Source organism: Danio aesculapii, chromosome 23 (assembly GCF_903798145.1).
Source record: "Danio aesculapii chromosome 23, fDanAes4.1, whole genome shotgun sequence".
NCBI lineage: Eukaryota > Metazoa > Chordata > Actinopteri > Cypriniformes > Danionidae > Danio > Danio aesculapii.
The window spans coordinates 23,436,557-23,448,612 of record NC_079457.1 but is presented as its reverse complement, the minus strand read 5'-3'; the positions used below and the strand labels follow the sequence as shown (position 1 = coordinate 23,448,612).

Genomic DNA, 12,056 nt, shown 5'->3' with positions numbered 1-12,056 from the left:
AGGGGGAGCTCTCAAGAACTACCTGCTCTCATACCCCCTTTATATGCTCACTGACCAGTCAGGAGCCCTGGGCTCAATTATCTCCAGACTCAGGGTTCTCTCCCGGGACGGCATGCCAGATCTGTTATTAATATCAAGCAATATCTAAGTGTGAACTCTTAAAATAGTTTTCAGCAGCCATTACTACAGTATTCAGTGTCACACAATCATTTTGTGGAAGAATAGAAAAAACAGATTAAAATACTGAATGAAATGATGATGATTATTATTTTCAATTCTTACAGACTCCAAACCTCTGAGCAATATGATGGATATGGATTTTCTTTTAGGTATACTTTGAAATTGCTTGGGATAAAATTCTCCGGCAAACACAGAGGGACGATTAATGGAAAATTCAGTTTCTCTGCTATAAACACAAATGCACGAAGTACAATTTAATCTCTCAATGTCATCTCTATCCGAAGGTGCCATCGTGTAATGTAATGGATTTGTTTCATACTTGGCACTTTCTCAACAGATGGATTGCATTCCCCTGCAACTTACATTCCAACCGCGCTGCATTTGTTTGCAGAGATTGAGGGTGTCTTGCACAATCTTGCATGTTTAAAAAGCTAAAGAATTTTTTTTTCGATGTTCCTGAAAGCGCCCAAGCGTATTTCGTTTTTTGCTGGCTGATGCTTTAAAGAGGGGGTCCGGTCGATCCTGTTGACTTCATTCATAGCTGCTTATATGGAGTTGCAGTGAAATAAGCCCCGGGGACTGTGAATGCAAAACTGTGGCGCCGCCATGCAGGAATTGGCTCACTGCAGTAGACTGTGGCAGAAAATCAACATCCCCAAACAAATTCACGAATCCGCTGCAGACTTATAGAAGAGACCAATGTTTAGATGCGACTGGAGGTCAAACATGACTGGCTCAGGCATCATGTGGTCCAGATACACAGCTCTGTCAAACAATATTCCAGCAGCATTTGCTCTTCATACAACAGTTTGCAACGCATGTCTGCGGCGTATTCTCAGGAAACGTGTTTATTTTTTGTGTGTATTTTCCTGCAGACCACACTGAGGTGAAGAGAAGTAAGAGCCAGCTGAGAGCCAGAGACAACGTCCGAGTTTTGATCTGCATCGAATCGCTCTGCCATAGATACACGTGAGTTCTGTTATGCCATCAGCTTCCTTTAGTGTGTAATGTTGCTGTTGAGCATGAAAGAGATCTGCAAAGTCACAATGTCTACCAAAGCTATAGTTATTCTCAGTGTTTCTAAACTCCCTCAGACGACTCGATTGTAGATAGGATCTTTCATCCAGGAACGTATATACAGTATCATGACATCTTGAATTTAAACTGGTCTGATTGACTTCAAAGTTCTGTCTCGTTCTTCGTTTGAGAGCAAAAAGAAGTTAGAAAAGGCTGAGTGATATATTGATTTCAAACACTACCAACAACTCCGCAATGCAGTAGGTGGGGTTGTTTCATTCAGAGTCCTTTATTTATCAGGGGTCGCCACAGCGGAATGAACCACCAACTATTCTGGCATATGGTTTACGCAGCGGATGCCCTTCCAGCCACAACTCCACACTAGGAAACACCCATATCCATACACTCTTGCATTTACACACACACGCTCATACACTAAAGCCAATTTTTTAATTCGGGACTCGAACCCACAACCTTCTTGCTGTGAGGTGACAGTGCTAACCACTATATGTACTTTTTTTTGTGGAACTATTACTTATTTTTGATTTGTTATTTAACTTGGTTGTGAGCATCATAAAGGCCTGGTAAATGGAACAGCAGTACACCGGAAGAAAGAAATGGGTCAGACACAGTTTTCATACATTTTTGTTGGAAGATTCTTGTTTTGAGAATGAATTTTGTTTGATATAATTCATATCTGAATTTCGGTGCATTTTTTGTTGGATAATTATTTACAAAATAAACAAGAAGATCAAAGAAATGCGAGTTGAATGAAGTGCGAAACAAAGCCCACTATCGTGCTCCCACAACCAGAACCGTTTCATATGCGGTTTCCAGCTCTGCTACTCAATGCTTCATTGATGCGGCTAGTGTTGCTGTTTTGGATGTTGTTTCCCTGTCTGTGCAAAGAAGGCAGAGTTCCAGAACAGATCCAGATTGTGTACACTGTAAAATAAATTCTTGCTGCCTTAAATTTTTTAGTTGAATCAATTTAACTTTTCTAGTCATCTCGTTTTACATCAATCAAACTGACTAAAAATATGGTTAAACTTTTCATAACAATTATAAAAATAGTTGCAATCTGAATAGCTTATTAAAATCAACATTAAATATTTGTTGTCTTGACTTCCTGTTATTAAATTCTTTACAGTGTAATCGTCACAGACCAGTGGTAGCTTAAAAGTGTCAAGGAGCCAAAACAAACTCCATTTTAACAGCTGAAACAAACTCAAAAGACCTTGTTTTCAGGTGCATTTTGTTTAAATTTTTGTCATTACAATTTAGTTTGAAGTATACTGGGGCCTTTAATTGTGTAAGAGATGCTAATTCACAGATCTAATACACATGCAATTTCTTACCCAACTGTTTATATTCACAGACGTGACAAACTTAATGAGAACTTGTATGTGTTTTGACTAGAAATTAGGGTATGTTAGTTTAAGGACCAATTGTCACTATTAACAATTAACTGGCCTTTTTCCTGCTATTATTAGGATATAGACCGTTTATTAGTATACACATGTTCTGCAAGATCTTACTGTACATCATTAATCCTATAATAGGATCCCTTAATACCTTAACTTGGCATAGCCTTAAACCTAAATCCTACCATAATTTGGTGAAATATTACTATTTAATATTTGTGTCTATTTATTTAGTTTTGTATTTTAATGTATTTATAAATATTATAAAAATGTATGAACTTTTCTATGTATTTTATAATAGAATTTAACAGTTATAATTATAATAATTTATTATTAAATACTAATAATAAAATAAATAAATAACTAATAAATAATATTTTGGTTTTATTGTTATTGACAGTTTATTATTTTAATATATTTTTATAATGCAATTTAATTTTTTCCAAGTCATCATTTGCTTACTGACATTCCAAACCTGCATTTTAGAACCTCTCTTTCTTCTGTGAAACACTGATGTAACACCAATTTGTACTCTGTACAATTTGTCTTCATTCATTCATTTTCCTTCTGCTTAGTCCCTTTATTTATCAGGGGTCGCCACAGCAGAATGAACCACCAACTTATCCAGCATATGTTTAACACAGCTGATGCCCTGCAACTCAGTACTGGAAAACATCTCAGTAACTCAGTACTGGGAACACACTCATTCACTACAGTCAATTTATTTTATTCAATTCACCTATTACACATGTCTTTGGACACTGGGGAAAACTGGAGCACTCAGAGGAATCCCACACGAACTAGGGGAGAACATGTAAACTCCACACAGAAATGCCAACTGACCCAGCCGGGGCCCGAACCAGCGACTTTCTTGCTGTGAGGTGACAGTGCTAACCACTGACCCATCGTGTCGCCCTCACAATTTGTTGGACATTATTTTAACTATAGTAATATAGTATATCTGTTTTCATACAATCACAATGAATAGGGCACTATGGTAGATGAAATTTGGAAAGTTTAAAATGGATTCAAAGGTACTATAAACTATTTTAAGTATGACACTACAAATAATACACAAGATTTGTGTGACTAATAAACTGAAATGTAGTCCTTATTTACTGAAAGGCTTGGGGTTTGAAGAGATACAGCCAATTCGTGAATGAATCATTCAAACTGTATCCAAATAATGATGCAGAATTGTAGTTTCTGTCAGTTCTGTGAGCAAAAGAAAATCTGACACCAGTAATTTTGCTAGGAAACTTGTTTTGATTACATTATGTGTAATTTACCTTCAAGTAGTCTTATTTATTAGCATTCGATTTTGTCCACAGACCGCATCCACATCAATATAAATTCATGACTCAGACGTGAAGAAATACATCGCTTGTGATGAAAATGAGTATTTTTCTTGAGCTCCTTCTTACATTCAGAGCATGTGGTTTTTATTTCGGTGGCTTAAGCGTGTGAGTGCATGTCATAAAAATCCTCTTTCACAAATCAAACCAAAAATTAATTTGCTTTAAGAAAAGGATCAAATAAAAAAAACTGCGAGAGGGTGTCAGATCTGTCTTCCAATGTTTTCTGTTGTGGTTGTTAGCGCTCTTTGTGAATAATGCATGGGCTGTAAAGCATGTTGTCTGTTGTAGCTTGTGCGGAACCAGCAAGGCATTTCCTGTGTTAAAGTGGAGCAGGCTTTTAAAAAATGTCCTCTCACCTTCAGTCTGGTCTCTGTCACCCTGCTAACCTTTACGGCCACCTTTGACTCGCAGACTCCCCGTTGGTATTAGCGGCAGGGTCATTCAGAAAATTTATTGCTGGAAAAAAATCGGATAGAGATCTGAAAGTCAAATTGGGATTGTTTTCTGTCTTTGTGATATATATATATATATATATATATATATATATATATATATATATATATATATATATATACATATATATACATATATATATATATATATACATATATATATATATATATATATATATATATATATATATATATATATATATATATATATTCCTTTTTTTGTGTTAATACACTGTAAAAAGTGAATAGTTGGGTTTACTTTACAAAAAATGTGTAAACCCATTGCTTTTAAAGCGATTTAGTTGACTACTTAAAGTGAGTAAGTCCACTGCCTTAACATTATTAAGTAAATGTAATTATTAAGTAAAGCTAATTATAAAAATTAAGTCAACTTAACAGTTTCAAGTTGCATATTTGGATAACCGTACAGTTGCGTTCACACTATGAGCAACTCACAGCAGCAAAGTGAAAGCGACCATTAATTTCAATGGAGGGCGAGCGACTTCCCGCGACCTCTGCTTACGCGAGTGACAGCAACCGCTGGCAACCTGGTGTGCGTGTCGAACGACGTGACAAAGATGAGAATGCTTCAACTTTATGGAAATAAAGAGTGAGAGCCAATATGAGCATCAGTAGAACTCACCTGATCCTCTTCATTACACAGACAGCACAGACCCGTGTTTGCAGGAGATAAATAGGCACAATAACAGACAGCAAACTTTTTTCTAAATCATCTTTGTAATTATGTACTGATTCTATTTACATTTGGTGTTTACTCTAAACAATGTTTACTTTCAGTGTCATGTAAACTCATTTGCTCACTGTGAATATCACCGTAAATGTTACCTAAGCAACCTCAAGGTGGGAATGCACACTAGCAACTTCAGTCGCCACCCAGAGCGACAGGCAGCTACTGTACAAAGTCAATTCAATTCAATTCATGTTTATTTCTATAGCGCTTTTAAAATGTAGACTGTGTCAAAGCAGCTTAACATAGAAGTTCTAGCAAATTGAAAATTTGTCAGTCCAGTTTTCAGAGTTGAAGTTCAGTTTAGTGCGGTTTAAATTTCACTGCTGAAAGTCCAAACACTGAAGAGCAAATCCATCGATGAACAGCTCCACAAGTCCCAAACCAAGCAAGCCAGTGGCGACAGTGACGAGGAACACACTTTACCAATGCTAGTGTGAATATAGCATACTACTATGCCACGACACTAACAAAAACCATATGTGTGTAAAAAGTAATTATAATAGAGAAGTTTATAGTGAAATTGTGAATTTTATTTAGCATTTTTTTAGAATTATGAAAAAAATAAATACATTTGAAAAAAAAACTGCACTCAGAAGTTCCTTGTAAATTTTACAATTAACAATTGACAATAAACCAAAATTCATATATGAATTAAAAAAATGATATATATATTTATTTGATGTATATGTATATGTATATATATATATATATATATATATATATATATATATATATATATATATATATATATATATATATATATATATATATATATATATATATAAATACTCAATGTAAACTATTTTTTATCATGAATTAAAGTTGACACTTTTAAACAGTTACTCTAGTATTATATGTTACTGTGTAAACAAACAAATCTCTACTGACCTTTTATTGATTTTCTTGTGCTGATTTTATTGATTTGTAAAGTTTACAAACTAATAATTAGTTACATTTTTTCTGTTGTTTAGATCCTTGGAAATGATTGTTGGCCTTGAGAGTAACAGCAAGATATTCACAGTATCTGTTCATGGACTGCTGGAACTTCAGGTAAGGAATAGTTCAACATACTCCACTCAGTTTAATGCAGTTTTAATTACAGTGTAATTACTATACTAATTGGTTATCCTCATCATATGTAACGAAGTGGTATCTTTCCAAAAGTTTCACCTTTGTATCTTATTAACCCCTAAAGAAAACATAATGGTGCATTAAAAGGAAATAATTACATATCAAGTGTATAATAATAACCAACGCAAACTGTAAGTTGTTGCCACAATGAAATCCTTTGAACCTTTTTTCCAGAGTGTTTCCTAATATGTTGTTTTTACTGCTGTTTACTTATTTCTAGCACTGAAAAGAACCAAACTAGTTAAGAATAAAAAAGGTAATTCTTAATACACATTAACATGTCCTCTTTGAAGTGATTTATAAGTACATATTATTCCAAAGAATAAATAGATAATAAAATAAAAAAAAAAGTTCTCTTAGTCCACGCCAGGGTTGTTATAGTTGGCTAAAACCATAGACTGAAACCAAAAAACAAATAGCTTGAAATAAACAAATAAGAATAATTACCTTTACCAATAATTAAAAACAATTGCCAATAACTGAAATACGTGTATATATGATCTCTTACATTTTTTCCATTCCTATTCAATTAACTATATTTTAACTATTTTTTATTAGTTCATCCTAATTTTATTTCAGCTTTTAGTTATTTAAGTTGTACTAAAATGAATACAACTAAGATAAAATGGAATAAACATGTTATTAAATGTATACATTTTATTTAGAATTAATAAATGTATATTTTATAAAGACAAATATCAATAATAATAATAATAAAACAAAACTAAATAATTATAGTTTTATCTAAAAGTACAATAGTTTTTCAATAATACTATAATAATATTGGTACAAATTAGGCACTGAATAATGTTCATAATATTTAAATAGCTATTTACAGTCATTTACATTACCATTTACATATATTAGCCATTTTTTAACTTTATTTTTCAAATATTTTCCAAGTGATGTTTAACAGAACAAGGACATTTTCACATTATTTCCTATAACATCTTCTGTGGAATGTCGTGTTTGTTTTAGTTTGGCTGGAATAAAAGAGTTTGTACAATTTTTTAAAACAATTTTAAGGTCAATATTATTAGCCCCCTTAGGTTTTATTTTTTCAGTAGTCTACAAAAAACTACTGTAATCCTGTAATTTGCCTTATTATTTTGACTTGCCTAGTTAACGTAATAACTTTAAGCTGAACACTACACTAGTATCTTGCTAAATATGTAGAAAAATATGCACTGTCTCCATGGTAAGACAAAAGAAATTAGTTATTAAATTGATTGTTTAAAATTGTATTGAAAAAAATATTTTAAATAATTTAATAGACTAAAAAATTCACAGGATTTTACATTAATAATTTAAACTTTTAACTTTAAGCAATGTTTTAAGCAGTACACTCTGGTACATAACGCTCAGTTTTTTTCACGATCCAATGAAATCTTTAAAGAGGAAAACTAAAAAAGTATCTAGTCTTTTCCCAATTCCATGACACCACAGAAGTAAAACGTGTGATGAAATATGTCTGTTCACCTTGACAGTGAGTAATATGATGTTTTATTTCTACCAGGCCGGCCAGTACACTTCTATATTTGTGGACAATGCAGCTGGAGCATCGATCACAATACAGAACGGTTCCGATTTCATGGGCATGTTGTTGGGTGTATAGCCTTGTCTTACAGCCAGAGACTGTATATCTGGCGGGCCACGTAAGACTGCACAGCTCCTCTTCGGACAATCAACAAGCACCATAAATCCTCATGAGACAATATCTGACCGCCACAAAGCTTTCGGCTTGTTTTTGGAAGAGACATAGACACATTAAACCCACACAGCAGAGACAGTTGGACACGAAACTGAAAGACTTTAATGAGGACAGTGGATCTGCCTTTCTCATGCGCCGTGAGGTTGTTACCTCATCAGAAAGATCTTTTTTTAATTAAAATATCAAGTCATATTTTGTTATATATAGATGTATACGAAGAGATTTTTTGTACTTTAATGTGTTGTTATATATGTCTTTTTTTCCTCTTAATTAATAGTTTATATACAGAGTGTTTATATACACAATTTATTTTATACGGTGAGAGGTTTTCTACAATACAAGAGATTATCTTTTGGATTCATCTTAAAGTGACAGTTCACCCAGAAAATCAGTTTGCTCATTTACCCACCTTCAGGTCAACCAAGGTGTGCAGTAGGTGAATTTGTATGTCAGTAGTAGAAGAAGGTTTTTAGCTGATCCGTATTGGTTAAATTAATGCAAGTCAATGAATACTGGCACTGTGAGATTTAAGAAACAGTATATACACACAAAAATGCATGTCTCTTATAAAAATAATGATGTTGTAAGTGATGTTCAGTTTATTGCACAAATTGATCATTTCGGTTCATTAAACCTCATTGTATCAGCAGCACTCAGCTAGAGTAGAAAAATGTTAAAAAGGTTTAGAAGACAGATAAATATGACACATAGTCACCGGCATATTAATGAAAATGAATACCAAATTCCCTAAATATGTTGCCAATAAGTAAAAGATAATTAGGAAACAGGAAAAAGTCCCAAAACCGATCCCTGTGGTACACCAGCAACAACATGAGAGGGCTGAAACTGTTTGAGCTGGACAAATTGAGTCAATGTTAATAATAAATAAAATAAAAAATAAAAAAAATAAATAAATTTTGTATTTTTTTATTTGATATAAAAATACATTTTTTTACCTTAAGTGCCGGTAGCAATTGACTTGTGGTTTGTGAGTCAAAAAAAACAAACACACAAGCAAACAAAACAAAACATATACAGGTAAATCAAAATTAAAACCTGTGGCTCTTGACCATACTGAGGTCTTATGAAGCACAATGGTCAGCCTATTGGGTGCCACAGCTAACAATTTTTAGTTATTATCTAGCTGCAGTGCTTAATTTGAGCCGGATCTTGCCAGATCCTGTTACGGCAAATGTCAGATATTCGTGTTTTATGTCCGGTATTTATTTTTAATTGATCCGGCATTAACTTTTGCATGGCAAAGCTGTGTTGATTTTGTGTGTGCCAATCAGCTTTCTTACGTTTACAATCACTCTCTTTGGTTGGTGATTATTGTTTCGCATACAGTGAGCAGAGAAAATAAATAATGGCATAGTGACCTACCTAAATAATATTTGCATCTTCAAAATGCCAGAGGCAGTCAAGCATATATTATTTAAAAAAAAAACACACAAGTAAATCCGATAACGAGCCTGATCAAGAGAAGATGAAACTGTGCCCCTGGATCAGGATAGTGGGAGACAGAAGCAAAACAATCTCAAGTCAGTCACAAAACATGATGGAAGAGGGAACAGTGGGCTCTTCTTGAAGTTTAGACAGAGTAAATCATTTTCACTTGGCACATAATAGTGGTCATAATAGCGGTTTCGATATAACTGCTTAGTAACGTCATATTCAAGGAAAACTGAAATTGTGTGGTGAACGTTGGTCACGGTAACTTTTATTTGCTGGTTTTGTTCTGGAAATGATTTACTGCTTACCTGTATATTGTTTTTTGACTCTCAAAGTATTGGTAGGCATTGACTTGCATTTTATAAATCAGCAAGAAGCAGTTTCAGCTAAAAAAAAAAAAAGAAAAGCCATCTGAGAATACATCATGTCTGGCTGATCAAAATGATCATTTCTGGGTGAACTATCCCTTTAAAAGTGTTACGATCTAATGAAGATGTTACCCCGAATGCACACCTACTCGTATGCATCCCATGTCTGTATTTTAAAAAAATATAACAAGCTAGACAGTTTTATTTACTATGCAGCTCCAAAAAGCATGTTGAAGGGACTTGATTATTGATAAAAGAACAGATTTTCCATTACACTCGGCCAAAAGAAGGAAACAGCCAAATACAAGAAAAGAAACAAGACGGATGACTCAGTCTATTTTTACGTCCAATAGCTAACAGTCCCAAACAATAGCGTTTATCCAGCAGTGTGTGTGTATGTATGTGTGAGTGAGTGTGTGTTTGGAAAGCTACCGCCATGATCGATTAGACATGTTAGAGTCCTGCTGAGTTTTCCTTTTGTTTACTGCAATGCCAAATACGTCATCTTTAAACGCTCTGTTTTTCACATCTCCATGCTAACTGTTAAATGTGTTGTTCTTTCTTTTTATTATTGTTATTTACTTACAGAATTTAAGATACGTATATATTAGCCATACAGATTATTTATGTTTAAATGTATCCGCCAATTAAAATTGATTTATTTTTTTAATTGGCTTCCAGCCTTCCAGTAGATCCCAATACAAGTGAAAATGATGTAAGCGGACAGTATTTGCTTGTATTGTGGTGTAATGGAAATGAAACTGTATTCAATAAATGTAAAATATATCTATTCACCTGGGCATGCTTGCGGTTGACTGGAAATGACTTTTATGAGGTTTGAAATCTTGCTAACGTTGGTAATTCTCTGCTCGATAAAGCGGGCAGGTCGCACTCCTCGTGGAAAATATTCTTTGGTGCTGTAGTGTGGAAAATGCTTCTTTGCATCATTTGCATTGTAAATAATCCAGGATACCTCAAATACCTTGGCAGACAGGAGCAAGTCTGACAGACTGGTGGTGGCAGGGCACACCAGAGTCATCTCTGAATACAAACTTATTTAATCTTGTCCTCAAGAGTCATTTAGAATGGCACAAAAAAGACAGGAATATGTTTTTTTTTCAACACAAGAACTAATTTTTCACGAGCCGTTGTGCCTTCGGGCCTCATCTGTCATGCATATATATTTCTTGTATACATACATAGAGTAAACAAAAACAACAAACAGATTTTTAGTCAATATTTGGAATTTACATTAAAAACATAAACTGGTATGATTCTACATTCTACAAAAAGATTTTTTTAAAGCTAAATTTCTTATTAAATAATCTTATTAATTAAAATCTTTCATCTTTTTTATTTTAGACAATTTATAACATCAATAGAACTTGTTATACAGTATATACAGTATATATATATATATATATATATATATATATATATATATATATATATATATATATATATATATATATATATATATATATATATATATATACATACAGTGCTCAGCATAATTGAGTACATCCCATTTTGAAAATGAATATTTTTATTAATTTCTCAGTGAATATAGGCATATTGTACTGTCATCATGGCAAATACAAAAAGAAAAATCAGTTATTAAAAGTATTGTTTTAAAATGTGTTGCAAAAGCTTCACAGCTTATATATACAGTTTAAGTCAGAATTATTAGCCCCCTTTGATTTTTTTTTTATATTTCCCAAATGATGTTTAACAGAGCAAGGAATCTGAAAATATTTTTTTCTTCTGGACAAAGTCTTATTTTATTTCGGCTAGAATAAAAGCAGTTTAAATTAAAAAAAAAAAACCATTTTAAGGTCAAAATTATTAGCCCCTTTAAGCTATACATTTTTTTAATAGTCTAGATAGATTTGTGAGGGCTGTACTTATATATGCTGAGCACTATGTATGTATATATATATATATATATATATATATATATATATATATATATATATATATATATATGTGTGTGTGAAGTCAGAATTATTAGCCCCCTTGAATTATTAGCCGCCCTGTTTGTTTTTTCCTCCACATTTTCCGTGTAACGGAGAGCAGATTTTTTCAGCACATTTCTAAACATATTAGTTTTAATAACTCATTTCTGATAACTGATTTATTTGATCTTTGCTTGATGACAGTAAATAATATTTTACTAGATATTTTTTACTAGACACTTCTTTACAGCTTAAAA

The 12,056-nt window shown here is 33.0% G+C and overlaps 1 protein-coding gene across 2 annotated transcripts in view; it reads left to right on the top strand.

Annotated features, from left to right (window-relative positions):
• c1qtnf12 (C1q and TNF related 12) overlaps positions 1-10,634 on the top strand; it is a 41,833-nt gene extending 31,199 nt beyond the window's left edge. For both annotated transcript variants that reach the window (XM_056448757.1, XM_056448756.1), the window contains exons 6-8: positions 1,056-1,149; positions 6,154-6,232; positions 7,830-10,634. In XM_056448757.1, the coding sequence (XP_056304732.1) occupies positions 1,056-1,149; positions 6,154-6,232; positions 7,830-7,928 (272 nt within the window). In that variant the 3' untranslated portion in view covers positions 7,929-10,634. The remainder of the gene's footprint in view (positions 1-1,055; positions 1,150-6,153; positions 6,233-7,829) is intronic.
• Positions 10,635-12,056: the final 1,422 nt, after the last annotated feature.